General features: G+C 41.4%; 1 protein-coding gene across 8 annotated transcripts in view; it reads right to left on the reverse strand.

Moving 5' to 3' along the window:
* Positions 1-353: 353 nt before the first annotated feature.
* Positions 354-20,152, reverse strand: part of EXD1 (exonuclease 3'-5' domain containing 1) — a 46,186-nt gene continuing 26,387 nt past the window's right edge. For 7 of the 8 annotated variants that reach the window (XM_045013887.1, XM_045013888.1, XM_045013891.1 and 4 more), the window contains 4 exons: positions 20,054-20,134; positions 11,921-12,064; positions 10,239-10,430; positions 354-2,295 (listed from right to left, as the gene is read on the reverse strand). In XM_045013887.1, coding sequence (XP_044869822.1) covers positions 1,519-2,295; positions 10,239-10,430; positions 11,921-12,064; positions 20,054-20,134 — 1,194 coding nt within the window. In that variant the 3' untranslated portion in view covers positions 354-1,518. The remainder of the gene's footprint in view (positions 2,296-10,238; positions 10,431-11,920; positions 12,065-20,053; positions 20,135-20,152) is intronic. The other variant, XM_045013894.1, reaches the window with a different exon arrangement.

A 20,152-nucleotide genomic window follows, 5' to 3' on the forward strand; every position in this document is an offset into this window, starting at 1 on the left:
CTAGAGATACTAAACTGCAGCCCACAGGGGACATATGCATCTGTTTCCTTTTTCACACACATGGGGCAAGGGTCAGGCAGAGCACTCAGCAAACCCCCTCAGAGAGGCAGCCCCCACCCCCCAGTTGCCTCATCTCACAGCTCAGCCAAACTTCTCCAACTCATCCCTCCATTATTCAATACAGCAACTTATAATATAATGAACACAGCTTGCGTGCATGCAGATTATTCCCAGTGGTTACTGCCAACGCCAGAGGGCAGAGTAAAGGTTAGGTAGGTGTTCACCTTAACTCTGTAGTGTCTGGTTTTCAGAACCTTGAGTTTAAGTTTAAAAAACTAAAAAAATTAAGATGCTTGTTTCAAACTGGTTTTATTTTTTTATTTAAACCATGACAGCAGAACCTGGATTTTTTTCTTAAATACAGAATACTGTAAATGTTTCAGAGAACTTGTGGAAGCTTGTCTCTCTTTAGCCCCCAAAATGCACGGATATAGGGAGCATGATCCACCTCTGAAACACCGTCAATGAAAAAAAAAAAAAAAAAAAGTAAGCCAGTACCAAAAGAAAGTCCTATTTGGGAACTGCTAGTTTAGTATTGTTTGTAAAAATATATGGTGTTTGTTTTCCCTGGCAATAATACTTAAAAAATGCACATATACATCACAGGTTGACATCTGGAAATCAATGGCTCAACCGTTTGTGTCCCAGTCAACGCAACTCAAACAAGTATTTGTATACATTCAAAAGCACAAACCCTGGATTCCATATGATAGTGAAACAGCCTCACATTTAATTAATGAAACTCTGCAATCTAAGAACGAGGGGACCACAAGAGTGCAATCTCCTTGGGGCAGAGAACCATACCTCCTCCCTATTACGAACACTGTTAGTGCTCAGTGAAATCTTACTGGATACAACCAGCCACAAAACTTCACAATACAACCTCTCCATTTCTACTCCCATTCCCAATAGAATGAGGTGATTTTCTCTTCCAAAATATCAAGAGTACTGACTTTCCAATACTTAAATATATGTATTTACCAAATCATGGACAATCTTGAGCAATCCCATGCTACACAGCTCAGTTACTTTATCAGTTTGCGAAAATGATGGAGCTAAATCTACATCAGTGTTGTCACACTTAAGCCAGGTCTGCAATAGAAACTTTTGCAGACATAATAATGTCATCTAGGGATGTGATTTTTTTATACCTGCAAAAGTCCTAGGTAAAATGCAGTTATACCAGCGCAAGAGTGCTTTTGGTGTTATAGCTTATTTAGTTCAGGGGACTGATATAAACTATACCAGCAAGCTATATCTACAGCAGGGCCTCGTCTGCACTACAAAAGCTTTGCTGGAACTAGGTGAGAGTTCTATAGAACTATTTCAACAAGTGGGGAAACATAGAAATGAAATACTTTTCTCCAATACCTAAAAATTCTTGAAGACACTTGTACTGACAGGATGATGGAGACAATGATCTTTTCTTTTTTTGAAAGAGTAATGAAAATAGCTCTGCTATTTTCCTCCAGGGCTTGGTGCTGGCATCCGGCAGTTGAGACCTGAAGGAAAGGCAAAGCGAACTGCTGAACTCCTTTCCCTTTCTGGCCTTACTGGGAAATTGGAAATGTAGGTCTGGGTCATCTTCAAGGACGGGTTCTGCCACAAACCAACAGTCTCTAGGACTGGGCAAGGAGGCAGTACAGAAAGTGAGGGCTGCCGTGGAACCTGAAATGAATCCTGAAGAGAACTGCTAATTTTTGGAGGAGTAGAGGCAGACACAGTGGTGCTATGCTTTGCACAAAATAAGTCTTCATCCTTGTTTCCTGTGAATAGACTAATCTCTTCTTGTAAAGATCCAGCAGCCTGTGTGTGAGGTTTCTGCTCTGGAGAGAATCCCTTCCCCGTTGCTTGGGTGTTCTCTGATACAGAGTTCCAGCTGACCAAGTCTCTTGCTCCTGACTCCATTTTGAAGGGTGAATTTTTATAGCCCATTCTAGACTTTTTATTTTCCCAGTGATCTACCACTTGCTTCTGCTCATCATCATTTTGATGAAGTGGATCTTGGGGATGGAAGGATGTCTTTTTTAAGGCTGCTCCATTAGAAGAAAGCCAACAACTATCCTCTCCTTGTTTTTCTTCCACCGCTGCTGCCTTCTTTCCTTTGGATTCCAGTGGTGGTCTGATCAGGAGACCCTCCTCATTTACCTTGTACTTTTTTAATGCTTTCTCTCTTCGCAACTTTTGGAAATCTGCCAGCTGCTGCAGCTCCTCTGGCAGCTCCATACAAGAGATCTGATTAAAAAGACAAAGGGAAAAAAAACACAGGCAGAGCATCAGAGACCTCTGTACAAGTCACAGCCCAACAGAATAATCACCTGTCATTAAAATTGTTTACTATAGTGCCTCCCAAATTTAAAGTAATTCCTATCTTCCAGAGAAACTAAAAACACAAAAAACTTGAAACTTCCTTCTTAAAGGCAACCTACAACAGAAAAAATATTTGGGCTTGTACCCTTTTTTGCTTCTTTATGATGTATAAAGAACTGAAAGGGGTTTTTTTTGTTTTTTTTTAAATCGTCCTGCTCATTTTTACATTAGAAATTTAGGCTGATCTACACTGAAAGGCTTTCTGCACTAGGGAATTGTAGTAAAACATTTCCTACTGATGATACCACCAGTTCAGCTGCGCTGGTGGTGGTGCCTCTCTTTTAGACAAGACTCCAGTGGCTTCTTGGGTTTTTACTGCCATGTCATTTAAACATGGTTGGTAGAATTCCTTAGTTCTCCAGTTCACACTAGGGAAATGACCATATCACAAGAGTAAAAAAAAAGAAAGACACCCTCCCACCCCAACCCCAAAAAACCTAGGAGGGAAAGGGATTTTCAGACAGTTTAAAATCTGCTGGGTTTTTTTTAAACACCTATTCCAATGTTGTGACATACCAGGGTACAATCCAGACTAATGAGCAGCTATGTCACCTTTGCCCTCTCACCTGGGGTGCCCTTTACAGTGCTTTACTGCTGTAGCTTCCACCCTGGACTGCTCACAAACAACTTCCAGCATGCAATTCACTCCCAGCTACATCTGTGTGTGCTGCAGCCAGCCAGCCATACCTTTCCTCTTATCAGCCTTTGTTATAGTGCAAGGTGACCCCTACACAATCCCAGTCTCAGATTTTCCCCCAGAAATGTATGTCTTGAATTGCCCAGCCCTCTCCTAAGCAGTACAAATTAATATAAAGTCCACATTTCTTTAACAGAAATAATATGCACATGCCATCTTGTTAGCCCAAATGGAGTTTCCCAGACACTTCAATTTAAACACACTGGATTAGAACAAACAAAACAAGTTTATTAACTACAAAGAGAGATTTTAAGTGACTGAAAGTAATAAGACATAAAAGTCAGAAACAGTTACAAGACAAATAAAGTGCAACTGATGCTTAACATAAACTATGTTAAATTCAAAGCAAAGTTTTTCTCATCACATACTCTCAGTCTTACTGACTGAACTGCTTAGGCCAGGACCCCTTTTCCAGTTCAATAGGTGCTTCTTTTTCACCTCTAGAACATGAATTGGTGGACAGAGAGGAGGGTGCGTTGGGGTGTCTGGCTCTCCTTTTTATATTGTCTCTTGGAAAACATTTCCAGCTGAGATTCTGGAGACAAAAGTCTACGGAGAAGGATGTTCCCTGTTACTTTTCCTCACTTGTTTGGAGTTCCTTTGTCTACCCTTCCTGCTTGATGACTCTGTTTACTACTTAAATGCAAATTAAGCAGCACACACATTCCTTTGTTTGAGACAGACCTGTTTGCCAACTTCTGTTGTGGTTTGGAACATGTTAACAACATTATACAGAGAAACCTTATAACTTTACATACAATATTGCCACACATTTTATCAGGGCAACAGTGACCAGCAAATTATGAGTTTTCAGATGATACCTCTCAAGGCATACTTTGTACAACATTTATTACAATAGTGTGTAGGGTGTGGACACAGGGCTACATTGTCACAAAAGTATACTTAACACCTGGACAGAGGATATCTTTGCTAAAGATTCACACCTCCACCCTTTAAATTAAGGTGCAAAAAGTTCACTAACATGCTCAGAGACATCAAGCAGGTCCTTCAACTAAACCAGAGAGAAGGCAATCCCCAGGCCTTGTAACATATGAAACAAGCAGTTTCAGGCCATCCTTATACATCATACACGTGGTCTTGGCTTAGCACCTTTATGTATGTATTGTTAAAATCCCCTATTCATTGCTCTAAGTGCCTACATAACAAACATACATAAAGAATGTCACATTAATACCTACTCAGCCCTTTAGGACCACAAGTCTTCTCCTTTCAATCCACTCTCACCCACTTAACCACCCCCTTAGAAAGGCCTAGAGAAATAGATACGCCTCCTAGCTTTCCCTGAAGGTCAATGGCTTGGCTCCACTGGATCAAAATGGTAGCAGTAGTAAATTCTAGTGTAAAATGCCTTAAATTGAAAATGTCCTGTCACCAGTACTGTCCTGTTTGACCAGGAGGACATGTGTCTAGCATGTCAAGTGCTGAGATATCCTACAGGGAGAGGGGAAGCCAGGACCTAAACCATTTAGTCTGGGTCACTTGGAAACAAACTCGAAGCCAGTGCAATCTGTGGAGCACAAGCATAGCATGCTTCCAATGAGAAGTAAATAGGCAATCATTCTGTACCAGATGAACGTTCAAAGTGGTTCTCAGGAGTAGCTGTACAGAGCACATTGCAGTAATCTGTTCTAGACGTGACCTGCCATGGTTTCCTGTGTCTCTACACAAAAGACTGACAGATCTGCATCAAAAAGAAAATTTTGCCAAATATAAATGGGGGAAAAAGCACTCTGGATCATTTCCTGTAACAAGGACATTGTCCAAATAACACTGTATGCCATTCAGTCCATTCAGGATCTCATCCATGGCTTTCTGGAACAGGGCAGGTGTTGATGTGATACCAGAAAGCCACCTGTTATAACAAAATAATCCTTTTTGTGTGTTGATTGCGAGATGCTGCATCAATCTCTATCTGTAGGTATGCATTGAGCAAATCCAAATGATTGAAACAACATCCTCCACTAAGAGTAGTGAACAAATCTTCAGTAGGAGGTAGTGGATACTGGTCTGCACATAAAACTGGATTCAGCATCACTTTGAAATCTCCACAAATTTGACCTGAGCCATCCTTCTTGATTACTGGTACAATGGGTGTAGCCCACTCACTGTGTGAAACCACTTACAAGATTCCAATATTCTCACTCAACGGTCCAAATTAGCCTCCACCAGAAGCTTCAGAGCATAAGGCACAACTCTGCACTGGCAATACTGTATTTTGGCTCGCTGTCACACTTAACAGTGAGTGTAACTGACATGTTGCTCATCTGTACAAGTTCTTTTTCAAAAACTTTAGAATGTCTATCAAATATTTTCTGAAGATTTTGATAGGTTTCAGAGTGGTAGCCATGTTAGTCTGTATCAGCAAAAAGAACGAGGAGTACTTGTGGTACCTTCGAGACTAACAAATTTATTTGAGCATAAGCTTTCGTGGGCTAAAACCCTCTAAGGTGCCACAAGTACTCCTCGTTCTTTTTGAAGATTTTGAGGTGCTTTCGTGATCACCTTGATCTCAGTCCAACTCACACTGAGTATGTCTCAAGCCAAGATCTACCAAATAATAGTGGATACAATATGTGATTGAAGGAAAGTAAGTGTAAAACAACTAATTGTCCATCTAGTTGAAACTTTACCTGGAGTATCGCTTTTGGGACCAAACTTTTCCCCATTATAAGTCTTCAGAACTGTGTAAGTTTATTCAAGAGGAAATAGTGACAAAGTCTGGTGATAGGTAGATGCAGAAATCAGTGAGATGGCAGCTCCAGTATCATGCTCCATTCTTGTATGAACTCCTTTGATCAAAAGGTATGACCCAGAAGCCATTGCTGACTCCAGCTTCTGATAACACATGTAATGTTAGGTCTCGGTCATTGTCACTAGAGCTCATCTTTTTCCACATTATGAATTCCCAAATTCCATCCTTTCTTAGGTTCAATCTTCATAGGTGTCTTCTTGGATGGATGGTTACTCTGTGTTGGTCGCTGAGCTGAGCAACAGGTCATGGCAACGTCTCTTTTCTTCAGGAACTTTCTGCAAATAAACTAGCCTGGCCAGCAATCCTTCTCAGTGTATGTAGTTTGTTCCACAATGCCACATGGAAATTCCTTCCATTCCTGTGGTCTTCTGTCTCACTGATTCATGAGATGAACTTCTTGGTTTACACTAAATTCCAGAGACTACTTCACTGCAGTTTCCATTGCAATTGATACTTCAACAGCCTTCTTGAATGTAAGCACTGATACAGTCAGTAACGTCTTCCAAACTGGGTCATTGCTTAATCCAGAGAATAACTGATCAATCAGGGCATCACTTAATTTTTACCCAAACTGACAATGCCTGAACAACTTCCTTAGAGCAGCAACAAACTATGCTACCAACTCTCCACTTCCCTGATGGAACCAATAATGTTCTGCTATCATTGATGGGGTAGAAGAAAAATGCTGTGGACGTAGCGGTTCCGGACGCAGTTGGAGACAATAGCAGTCCATATGCCTTCAGACCCATCACTGTTAGCAAGGTTGAAACTCGTTCATTTGGAATGGTGTCGCAGGTTACAAATTGCTCAAAACATTTGAGGTACAACACCATTCACTATTTGGATTGTCACCAAATTCACCAGCAATGCCTACAAAAGTTGCCGTTTCTTTGCTCTCCTGTTGAACTTAACCTTCTTGAACACCTTTTGTCCCACAGTGCACTAACAACAACAAAAAAGAGTTTATCTGTACTCCTTCTGCAGAATTCTTCCTTTGTCTGTACTTGGGCTCCCTCTGCTGGCTATAAACCCTCAATGCAGATTTAAACTGCTTGCCTGCTACTTGCATTTGGTCAATCAATATGGCTGCTTGCTTTCCCCTCACTGCTTTGTTTGCAGGAGCTCCAGGCAGCAACCTATTCTTTTGTTCTGCTTTTAATTGCCAGTTTCCCCCTCTCTAGCTGGCTGGTTCACACTGTCCCAGCAGCAAAATCAGCAGTCTGCCACCTTGAGCCTCTAGATAAACTTTCCCCCTTTTTTCATAGTATGATTTGCTTAATGTTTCTTCTTCTTCAGGCAGAGGCAGCAGTAGACACTTGTGGGATAGAAATCTTGCATCTCAAAATGTTGTATTTGAACCCAGCGAAGAAGGAGATAGACAAAAAGGGAGCTTATAGGAAAACAGCTGTCTGCAAAACTGAAAACAGCAGGAAAGTGAGGCTTTGCACTCGGGAGGGAAGAGCGCTCAAACATTCAAAGGGGAAGGACATCACAGATGCTTTTAAATTGATTTCATTTATTTAGTTATGGAACCAAGTTTAATTCAATTCAAGAGTGTCTACAACACAGTGGTTTTGCACTGATTTAAATAAATCAGTTTTAAAACAGATTTTACTTAAACTGGTGGAACTGTGTGTTTAACAGAAGGCCATAAACTACTGAACATCTAGTTGTTCCTCCCACACACACAGATTACCTCTGCTAGTGCAAGTGTAGCTGAAAGCACAGTTGCCAACTTTCACGTGGTAAATACGCACCCCAACTCTTACAATAAACCAAAAATCAAGCTAATCCTATTTCAAAAAACAAGGCAAAAACAAGCCAATCCCTAAGAACCTCAACACTCTATGTGACTAGATCCCCCCAGCGTCCAGTCTAGGACTGTGGTGGGCCTGCTGTGCATCCCGACTCTCTCCCCCGTCTTGCCCCTGCTGGCCGGGAGCCGATAAAAATAAATAAATAAATAAAAAGCAGCAGTAACAAGCTACAAGGCAAAAACTAGCCAACAAGCAACTCACAAGCCAATTAAGCCAAAAACAAGCCCAATTTCTGCATTTTTTTTGTGGGTTTGGCATGACTATGAAATGACTAGAAACAGAAGTGAAACCAACTATTTTCACTGTCCAAGCTGAGAGCTTTTTAAAAAGGAAGCAGATAGTGAGAAGAAAATTAGATCATTAAAATGTGAGAACTATTTAGATTTTAACAGCAATTAAAAAAAATAGGTAAGGATTTTTAAAAAATGAACACGGCCAGATTAATTCTCAATCTAAATCCTATAAAATCAATGGATTAACACCAAAGATTTGACCCATTGTTAGTATGGGTATTCCATTAAAGTAACCCACTTTTTTTTTTTTTTGGTAAACTGGTGGGGAGGGGGAAATAAATTTATGCTTTTTTGCTTCTTTATTACATATAATGATGGTCTAAAAAGTTGGGTTTGTCCCCACCCCTTTTTTTGCATGTATTTTACATTAGAAATTCAGGTCCCTTCAAACCTATTTTCCCTGAAGACTATGGATACCTTTTTCTTCCTTTGCAGGTCATCTTTACAAGAAATATTTATTATGATGGCATCTTCCCCTTCATCTGTGAAGCAACAGTGACATCTAGTGGATGAAGCGTATGAGTAATCCCAGGGATTTAAACTTGCACTTTGTTGAATTGGGGCCAGACCAGGAAAAGTTTAGATTGTGTTTCCTTCTTAAAGCTGAGCTACATTATTCTTCCTTATCTCATGTTTCTCATTTAAATGTGGGGCAGTAGAATATTTTAGAACATTTTTCCTCTGTGGATATGTCCCAGCCTCATTTCTTATTTACAATGGTAATAGCTAATTAAATAAACTCCAGGGTAGGTATTCCAAGCCCCAAGTCCTGGTAAAGTGTGATCCAGAGATGCAAAAGGATGGATTAGAGGTCCTTTCCAATCTCAATCATCTGAATTCTTCAGCGAGTCTAATTCCAGACATACCCTTCAGATATTGAATCCAATGCAGAGATTCTAATGAGGCTTAGGAAAAAAAACCTCAGCGACCCAAAGTGATTCTCATGCAGGGGACAAGTCAAAAGCCAAAGGAAATCCTGTTCATGTGGGTCTCAGATATGATTTTTCATATTTGTTTTCTATGCATTGATTAAAGATTATAATGATAGTATACTGTATACTTTTTAAAACAATGGCTTCTAAAATTATACACTGAAAGAAAAAAATCTGCATACTTTTAAAAAATATTCACACAGCCAAGACTAACGTTTTTTAAACCTTCAATCCCAGGCCCAAATTACATGGTTTCTACTGAAACGTGTGTTGATGGTAACTCAGACCTTTATTACTGTAAACCAGGGATAAAATACTAATGAAGACCCTGATGCTGCAAACACTTATGCAGGTGCTTAATTATACACATGAGTAGTCCCATTCAATGGGATTGTTCATGGATATGTTTAACTATATGCACGTAAATGTTTACAAGATTGAGGCCTATAGGTGGGGTTTTATGAAGGGAACCAAATTGGAGAATGCATCTAAGAGAGTTGCTGCAGAGAAGGTTATGGAGGTGCTAGGAAATGGAGTGATAGCAGAAGGAATGCAGATGCCTAGGAATATATGCACCAGAATGTATGCACAATGAGTAGCAAGATAATTTTGAAAAGCATTCCAGCTTCTTTCCCTGAGATCAGCAGCCTTTCAAGCATCCTTGCTGATTCTGGTTTGTGTAACAGTTCTTTCCTCCTGATATCAGGAGTTTTGCAACAACCACCCACATGCCAGAACCACTTTCATAAGGACAGCCATACTGGGTCAGACCAAAGGTCCATCTAGCCCAGTATCCTGTCTTCCAACAGTGACCAATGCCAGGTGCTCCAGAGGGAATGAACAGAACAGGTAATCATCAAGTAATCCATCCCCTGTTGCCCATTCCCAGCTTCTGGCAAACAGAGGCTAGGGACACCATCCCTGCCCATCCTGGCTAATAGCCATTGATGAATATTTCAAGATGGATGCTTCCACATTTCTTCAAGTAACACAAGAACCACTGCAAGGAATTCTGGCATGTGTCTGACAAGCTCTCTGAAAGCAAGGATGAAAACTATTATCCATGAATATGAACTAATAAGATGTCTCAAGAAGGCAAGATAAGGAAAATAGTTTTAAAAGAAATATTTCTTGGTAAATGGAAGACTGTGTGTATTTGAATTGCAGATGCACAGAATAGCCGACATATCTATAGTTATGCATGAATAATAACTCTGTGGTAGTTAAGAGTGGGAGGTAGGCAAAATGACACTAAGTGATACAGCCAATCTGAGAATCGAGTGAGATCGTGTCTACCTCTGTGCTCCCCAGCAGATCTGCAGACCCCTCCCGATATGAATTTAAGTATCCATCCACCAAGGTTGTTAAGTCAGACATCATCTCATCCAGTAGCAACAAGCGGAGAGGTAGAAGGTAAACGGTTTCCAGAGCCAACACTTTCAGGAGTAAAGGTGGAAGAGGTCTCACAAACCATATATCAGGATTCTCCTGCATGTCCCAAATATAAATGGGGGGAAAAAAAACAAAAAAACAAACAAATTAACCTAGCAAAAATGTTAGCAAAGTTAAGAGCAATTTTTGCCCATATGCTTTGTTTTCTCACCTGCTCACACTGTATTTCCAGATGTTTGTAATATTCCCAGTGCTGTTGAAGCGCACATTAGCATCTGATGAAGTGGGCTGCAGCCCACGAAAGCTTATGCTCAAATAAATGTGTTAGTCTCTAAGGTGCCACAAATACTCCTGTTCTTTTCGCGGATACAGACTAATATGGCTGCTACTCTGAAACCTGTTAGCTATACCACTGCAGTAGCACCCTCTAAGACCTTCTCTGTGCACAAAAGTTTTGCCAGTTTAACTAATCCAATCTAGACATACCCTACATTATCTAAGAGCTTCATGACTCTTCATGGTTTGTAGATTGTTTGCCCATAAATCATAATTTCAAAATGACCTTTTAGAAAATACAATCATGAGCACTGTTGGCAATTAAAGCTTGAACCTGCTGTTGAGGCGACTTGTGAGAGGGGCACGAAGGGTCAAGTGCCCCTACAGCAGGGTCAAGTGCCTCTCCAGCAGTCGGCCTGGGTGGAGAGAGGAAGGGGCGGGACCAGAGCTGGGAGAGAATAGCCTGAGTCGGGCCAGAGCCTCTTCCAGCCACGCTGCTTGGATGCTGCCTGGTGCAGCTGGAAGAGCACCTGGCTGTGGCAGCAGCAGGCTGCCCCCCCCCCCAGGCTCAGCTTCTGGGGACAGTGGCCGAGCGAGCTGGAGGCCCCCCGCACCCTCTGGCATACTCAGAGTTGGCTCGTGTCCCAGAAGTCAAGCCTGGGCAGAGAGCAGGCTGCTGCTGCCCCCACCCCAGCCAAGCTCTCCTGCAGCCAGCTACTGTTGCTCACAGAGCATGCCGGGGAGGGCAGGGGGCCTCCAACTTGCTCAGCCGCTGTCCCAGAAGCCAAGCCCGGGTGGGAGGCAGTCTGCTGCTGCTGCAGCCAGGCATTCTCCCAGTCAGCTGCTATGCTGTACTGGGAGGAATTTGGGAGTAGCTCCAGGGCCTGGCTGCTAGGGAGAGCAACCAAACATGCCGGGTAGCCGGCACAACAGGAGGACAGAGTCCCCCACCCAAGTAACGTGGGGTGGGGAGGGCCAGGGAGAGTGCAGGGGCCCTGGGCTGGGGATGGGGTAGGGAGGAGTCATGTGGGGAGGTTACATGTCCTCCCCTTTAGCTGGTGACCTGAGTATGGGTGGCACCAGTCATCTAATGTGCTCCCTAGGTGGTTAGATTTCCTGGATAATACCAAGTAGAGTCAAACTCCCTCAGTTACAATCCCAAACTGCACCAATTAATCTGAGTTTCCTACCATCAAGCTCCTTCTCCAACCGACAATTGTGACAGACAAACATTTAAAAAGGGGCAATGTACAGTTCTTGATTGTCGCCTTAGAGACAATGACTGGTATTGAACTGGCTGAGCCACTCACTTGAACAGCCTGCTGCCTGTACGCCAGGAAGGACACCTTTTGGGGGGACATCTTGAGGTGCTGCATCAAGCACTCCTGTAAGGAGCTGATGCGATGTGGAAGGAACCCACCTGTTATATTGGAAAAATGCAGGACATCAGCAACCTGCAGAGGGAATATGAAAGGGATCAGTATGTCATGACCAGCATCTGTTGGCCCAAAAAGAGAATATAGAAGTTTGTTACTGGAGAGTATATTAAAAATAAAATTTCCAAATCAGAATCTTTCCCATGCCTTTAAATGTCGCTTAGGGCATGAACAAGGCTCCGCCATCCCTGTCTCTCTTGGCCCACTCTTTGCACAACCTCTAGATAAGTTTGCTGCCATCAAATTAATCCTTATTTCGGCTGTGTACAATCTCAGAGCTAACAGTTTTCTACCCACTCCTTTTAAAATGTTACAGTTATATGTTTAGAGAGAGTTCCTGTTAGATTTCTTCCTTTCTCACTAAACTTGTTGTTTCTTAAATTATTAAACTATTGACAAAAAATGAGGAAAAATATGATGAAATGAATTTATAAACAAAAACTATAAGCTTCAGTATTATAACATAGTAGTAAAGCTATAAAATCAATACTTTCACAAAAGTACATAAAAAGCCACACATAGCTGTGCACAAATGGGCTGCAGTGAATGTTATATCACTTAACTGATAGCACCTGATTGGGTAGTTACTACAACAATTGTCTCACAGGTAGAAGGTAAATAAAATATTTTTGTCAAGCCAGGCAGACTTGGGCCATGTCTACACTAGAGATTCTTTTTTTAAAGAAATAATTTCATTGTTCCTAATATCTGCACAGCTGTTAGTAACAGCGAGACCATGCCACTGAGTGAGGCATACTGATACATCTTTTGAATTTTCCTCTGAAAAGTTGTGGGTCTCTAAGAACTGGTATTTGCTTGCTATAAAGTAACTCATAAATGAGGTCTATGTGGGTTTGCCTGCACTAAGATGTGGTGACTTCTAGGCACATTGACCTCAATGAAATGGAGTGCAGCAAGGAAAACAAGTTGATTCTTCAGTGACTGGTGCAGTGAGACAGCAGTGGAAAGACTGTTTGCATCAGTTTAGATATACTTGACATGGAATGCATCTACTCCGCCACTAAACCAATTTAGCTCTCACCAAGACAGAACTGGACTGATTATGAATCAGTCAAGAGATCTATCAATGGAGGAGGGAGAGAGTATTGAGCATATTAGTTCCCACCAAAATAAGAGGAGTTATACCAGTGCAATTTGTCTGCTTAGACCAGGCACTCACTATGCAGATGGCTCTGCCAATTGTTTTCAACAATATGTCAGTTCACCATGCAGGAGCCAGAAAACCTTCCATGCTAGAGTAGGTTATCTGATGGTAGGTACTGAAAGAAATGTTTTGCAAAAATTTGCTTGTGCAAACAAAGCCTACCACTGGCTTGGTGATTCTGATTGATATTTGGCTGCTGGTGGTGACTTTGAACAACAGTTCATCCATCTGCTCCAAAAGGCATTTAAATAAAATATGTTTGGGGGTGGGTTAAGAGAGAAGCCTTGCATACACTAAGAAAAATTATCCTGCTAAACTACGATTTTAAGAGTTGAGACGTCTTTTCACAAGTCATGTTTAGCACAATGACTAGCCAAACAACAATTTTTCCCTGTCTCTACTGAGTGGAATCATAGTTGGCATAGTGTTGGTTAATTCATTTCTTCAATATCAAGTTCTAATACAATAAAATGTTGTAGTCAAGACAAGCCTCATGTGTAGTACTGATGCAGCTCTATCACAGCTAGCAACTGTGGAACTAGATGCTTTTATTGCTGCCTGGTCTACTCTATCACTCTCACTATTGCTAGCACTTGTGGAGCTGCACCAGCAGTAGACATATGTGGCCTAACTAATTTGCTCTGTTTCTGCACTTACAACAGGGATGGAAAGAGTAAAAATAGATTTACACTGACTGTATCCAGGGGCCAATCTGGACCCCATGTAAGTGGGAATAAGCCTCAAGCTCCCACCAAGGTTGATCATGATCAACTAACATATCTCAAAGGTGTTAAAACCTTTCTACACTAATTCCTAACATATTTTTAAACCATCGCTCAAACAAAACACCTTTTTTGTAGGTTAAGATTTCTCTTGACTAGGATAAAAAGGTGGAGGGAGGACTTAGCACTCTAGCTAACATGTTCTGACTAACACATTCAAAAAGTCCAATATAGACAAGGCAAGCTCTGCTTTAGCACATGCTGGCTGGTCAAACTGAACCCTTTGACCACCTGTTCACTGATATATATACAGTTTGCCTTGCCTTAGGGCAGGGGTCGGCAACCTTTCAGCAGTGCTGTGCCGAGTCTTCATTTATTCACTCTCATTTAAGGTTTCACATGCCAGTAATACATTTTAACGTTTTTAGAAGGTCTCTTTAAGAGCATGCTGGGAAATGAATAAATACAGATGTATACACACACACGCTGTCTCTCTCTGCTTGGGCTCTGTTCCTGCTCGAGTGCGATGCAACATCTTTCTATAAGTCTATAATATATAATTAAACTATTGTTGTATATAAAGTAAATAAGGTTTTTTAAATGTTTAAAAAACTTCATTTAAAATTAAATTAAAATGCAGAGCCCCCTGGACCGGTGGCTAGGACCTGGGCAGTGTAAGTGCCACTGAAAATCAGCTCGCATGCCATCTTCAGCACACGTGCCATAGGTTGCCTACCCCTGCCTTAAGGTGACCAGACAGCAAATATGAAAAATCGGGATTGGGGGGAGGGATAATAGGAGCCTGTATAAGAAAAAGACCCCAAAATTGTTGAGATGAGTTCCTGTCTGCATCCTGTAAAACTTGCCCATACCAGTATTGCCCTGGCCTCTTCTTTTGTCATTCAGTGTTGTACGCATTCTAAACCAATATGCATTTCCTCACCTTTTGGGGGCAAAGCCAGACTTTAAGGCACCTGCTCCCCTACATGGTGTTAACTTCGCTTGTGCCAATCAGAAACAAACACAAACAGGTTTTGGGCCCCGTCCCCTATGACACTTCTATGATGTCATAGTGGGTACTTTATGGCCGGCCTGCCATGTGCAGGCAGGGAGAGGAGAAAGAAAAACGAATCCTGTGTATACCCGTGTATCCTGTGTATACCCGTAACCGAGCCTGATCACCTCGAAGCCTCTCTCTCAGCTCACGTGTTTCAAACAGAGCTTCTACGTTTGCCGGTCGTTATGCGTTGGTTTGTATTTGTAAGTATCACTTATTACTAAATGCTGCATCTTTGTTTATAAATATTGTTAGTAGATATTTTAGTCATTGTGTGTTTTAAGTTTCATTAACTCTATTAGCTAATCATACACTGCTCCCTTACCCCTTGTAATTATCCCCAATAAAACTTTTAAATTGATTAAGTTTAGTGTGTGTGTGTGTGTGTGTGTGTGTGTGTCTGCAGTTTGCATCGTGACGCACACTCTCCTTGCATCTCTTACCAATATAGGCTGTTGCCACGTGCAGCCTGGTAAATAACAGGCCTGCATTTTCTTTCGCCCCTGCGAGTCCGTGGCAATCTACATGGCGTCACGAACAGGATGCAAGGAAGTTGGGCCATGCCCGTGGCACGCTGCAGACCGCGCAGATGATGAAACTGAACAGTTCCAACATTTGCAGTTTCACCTTTTTACTAGCCAAAATTCGACCAATCCAAAAATAGAATGGATCTGTTCCCTTGGCTCGGGCAAAACTCTAAAAGGCTATACTGTGCCATTAACCCTGGCAGATACTCTGAGGATGTTTCCACCGTCCTGTTTAGCATGATATGCAAGGCCCTTGATCTGTGCTCTGTCCTCCACGGGGGCACAATGGTTGCAGCTAAACAGGCAGCCCCAGGATCTCCTAAAGATGATAATAAGGAGAAGACAGAAAAGGTAGAGCCCATCACTATCCCCCCCCCCCTCAAGTCCCTCTCAGAAAATTTTGCCACCCCCATATGAAGCTCCTAAAACTCCTCTGTATCCAGCTCTGCCAACAGCCCCAGAATTTACTGAATCTAAAACTGTAGCAGAAGCTTTGCCTATTGCAATAACTAACCTTGATGGAGTTAATCTTTCTTGGCTCAGGTCTCTGTACCTTCCTAGGTTGCTCTTCACCCCCCCCCCTTCCCCTCCTCCGCCTCTCCTCACTTCGGCTCTCTCTTTTTGTTTTAAAAATTAAAAGCTATAGTTTTTACAGAAACCTCCAAAAAATAAAGCAATTGAAAACGGAAGAAAACAAGGTAAAAACTTTAAATCCAGTAAATTAATTATTTTAACCCTCCAGGAATGCAACAGCTGGAATTATTCCTAACTTTCTTGAAGATATGGTTGCCAAGCAACAGAAGTGCACTCTCTGCTTCTTAGCCTAACCACTAACTAATATTTGAAACATGGGCTTTTCTTATTTCCATATAGCAGAGTTTTAAAATAATGTTAAATATAAAATAATGCAAAATTCCTTGTTACCGAATTAATACAATACATTTGGCAAATACTAATATATTTTTATCAAATTTATGCTACAAGTTTTAAATAAGGTAATAATTTATTTATTCAAATGTTTAACCCTTTTACTTTTTATTTTTGGTTGTGTTATTTTGTATAAATATGAATAGAATTTTGGCGCCATTTGTTTTTAATTGTAAGTTTGTCCTGTATGTCATGTGTGTGTGTCGTGTCTATGTTGTGTGTGTCACGTGACCTTTTTTTAAAATTATTTTTATTTTGTTGCAACAAAAGTCAATTTTTTACCCTTTTAAAAATATATATATAAGATGTGGTACCACACTATTTTAAAATCATGGTTGGGGTGTAATCATAGTATATTAACACCAATATTTTGTGCCAAGTTCAAAAAGGTTTCAGTTACAAATATATGTACATATATTTCTGCCTCAACAAATAATGCAATTGCAAACAAAGGAATTCTCTTTTATCAATCACAGTTTTGTTTTTTAAGTTTCTTTTTTTTTAATTTGTTATTCAAAAAAAAAATGTAAGGGGAAACCTCAACATTAAGGTAAAGATAATATTAACAAATGTCAATTTCTTGTTTGGGATTTTTATAAACTTGTTTGCACTTTTAATTTTAATTATAGTTATAAGACTGTCATAACCAAAATGTTTTAAAATAACAATTTATGCATAAAGCTAACCAAACAATTTCAACAGGTTTCCACCTTTGGCTCCCAAACATAACAAAGCATCATAAAAGTATACCCTCAAAGTATTTGCATGTATCTGTATTTAAAATTTATTTTGGTTTAATTTTATAGTTGGTTTGTATTTGTTATACTGCTCTCCCTCACAACATCTTTGCCCACGGAGCCCTTAGGAGAGGGTGGACTACAAACTTGGTTTGCCGCCTACTGGTTGCAGGAGGTCAGCGGAAACCAGTCCCTGTCAGCGCTGAGTCCAGAAGGTTGTCTTGTTTGCTCCACTCAGTTCTCACCTAAATATCCATTACCCTTTCAATTTGTACCAATAGTTTATAATTTTTCTTCATTTAATATATCTAGTGTAAATTGTTCTTCTCCCTATGTGCAGTGGGCTGCTTCTAGTGTTTGGAATAATTATTCTTCACAATTTAATTCTTATGTGTTTCCAGTTCTTAATGCTTCAGGTCGAAGTGATCATAGCTTTCCTTTAATTGAGAGTATTAGAGTTCCAGCATCTCATTGTTGGGTTTTTGTTGCTAATAGTTTACCAACCCAAGTAGGGGCTGGGGTTACTTATTCTAATTGTTCTATGTGGAGTTTCTCTTATGCTAATACCTCCCTAACTAAACCCACTCTTAATTTTACCTACCCCCTCCCATTAATTGTTCTTATCGTCTTAATTATAATATTTTTTGGAACCTTCTATACCTCCATAACACATACGTATCTGTTTCATGCCCAGCATATGCATCATGCTGAGGCTGCATGTATCAATCGTGCATCCAGCTTTTATTCTGTAACCAATAATGGGTGGAGCCATACCAGTTTCTTCCTTAAGACCCGGTCATTTTTGGATTTGTGGTAATGTTGCATTTGCTATGCTTCCTCCCAACCCCCGGGGTATATGCACCATTGGCACCCTGTATCTACAGGGCAGAGGTATTTATACCTTGCCATCTGGCCACCGACACCATTGTAGTACCCACTCTTTTTGGACTCGTTTGCAAACAGCAGCTTCCTCCCTTGCCTCCTCTATTGTTAGTTTTAACCCTGTTGGTTATATGATGTTACGTGATCAAGTGCTATTTCAATCCCTTGCTATTGAAATGCTTGCTAATACTACGGGCAAGGGCCTCTCCCTAATTTGCCGTTAAATTCCCTTGTTCAGTATAGTATTCAAAATAGATTAATGATTCAATATTTGTTACAATCTTCCTCATTTTGTACTAAATTTGCTGAAGTATATCCTGACTTTGCTGATAAATGTTGCGTTTCTTTGCCTTCTATTTCTCCTAATTTGTCCTCAATTGTTAAAGACCTGCAAACGTTGAGCTCTACTGTCAGAGAGTCACGAGAGTCCTTCCAGTTTTGGTCATGGCTCGATTGGCTTGGCCTTGTGCCCAGAAATCCTATTTCCAATCCCTGTTTGTGTCCCTTCTGGTTGGGCTCGCTCTTCTCTGTCTCGGCTGTGCCTTCATTAAAGCCTGCATTCACAAGTTTGTTGCCTCGGCCTACATCGCTTCCACCCCCGAAGCACATCCCCTCGTAGGTGGGAATGAGAAGTCGGACTCGGAAGTTTAGGTTTTCGGCCAAACTATTTCGGCCAGGGCACGGGGGCATGTTGAGATGAGTTCCTGTCTGCATCCTGTAAAACTTGCCCATACCAGTATTGCCCTGGCCTCTTCTTTTGTCATTCAGTGTTGTACGCATTCTAAACAAATATGCATTTCCTCACCTTTTGGGGGCAAAGCCAGACTTTAAGGCACCTGCTCCCCTACATGGTGTTAACTTCGCTTGTGCCAATCAGAAACAAACACAAACAGGTTTTGGGCCCCGTCCCCTGTGACACTTCTATGATGTCATAGTGGGTACTTTATGGCCGGCCTGCCATGTGCAGGCAGGGAGAGGAGAAAGAAAAACGAATCCTGTGTATACCCGTGTATCCTGTGAATACCCGTAACCGAGCCTGATCACCTCGAAGCCTCTCTCTCAGCTCACGTGTTTCAAGCAGAGCTTCTACGTTTGCCGGTCGTTATGCGTTGGTTTGTATTTGTAAGTATCACTTATTACTAAATGCTGCATCTTTGTTTATAAATATTGTTAGTAGATATTTTAGTCATTGTGTGTTTTAAGTTTCATTAACTCTATTAGCTAATCATACACTGCTCCCTTACCCCTTGTAATTATCCCCAATAAAACTTTTAAATTGATTAAGTTTAGTGTGTGTGTGTGTGTGTGTGTGTGTCTGCAGTTTGCATCGTGACCCACACTCTCCTTGCATCTCTTACCAATATAGTCTGTTGCCACGTGCAGCCTGGTAAATAACAGGCCTGCATTTTCTTTCGCCCCTGCGAGTCCGTGGCAATCTACATGGCGTCACGAACCCCTGCCTTAAGGTGACCAGACAGCAAATATGAAAAATCGGGATTGGGGGGAGGGATAATAGGAGCCAGTATAAGAAAAAGACCCCAAAATCACGATTGTCCCTATAAAATTGGGACATCTGGTCACCCTACCTTGCCTGTACTGGAGTGTTAGAGTGTGTTAGTTAGAACATGACAGCTAATACATTCTAAGCAAAATGCTTGTATCCAGGGCTGGCTCCAGCTTTTTTGCCACCCCAAGCTGCAAAAGAAGAAAAACCTGATTGAGCTTCCGCCGAAGAGAAAGAGACGGAGTGAAGCACCCACCGCCGAATTGCCACCGAAGACTAAAGCGGCGCGCTTGAGCTGCCGCCGAAGACCCGACGTGCCGCCCCAATAACAGACGGAGTGCTGCCCCAGGCACCTGCTTCCTTTGCTGGTGCCTGGAGCCGGCCCTGCTTGTATCCTAGTCAGGAGAAACCCTTATACCAAGCCAGTAAGCTTTTCTCTTGCTGAAACTGTTCTCCGGTTACAAACCAAACTTGTTAGCAGGGTACCTGTGTATCAAATACATTGGAAAGAATGATTCCATACTGATGTGACAGGCAGTCTGAGATCAAACGGCAGTCATGGATGACCTGAAGAACCGAAGAAAG

Source organism: Mauremys mutica, chromosome 4 (genome assembly GCF_020497125.1).
Source record: "Mauremys mutica isolate MM-2020 ecotype Southern chromosome 4, ASM2049712v1, whole genome shotgun sequence".
Taxonomy (NCBI): domain Eukaryota; kingdom Metazoa; phylum Chordata; order Testudines; family Geoemydidae; genus Mauremys; species Mauremys mutica.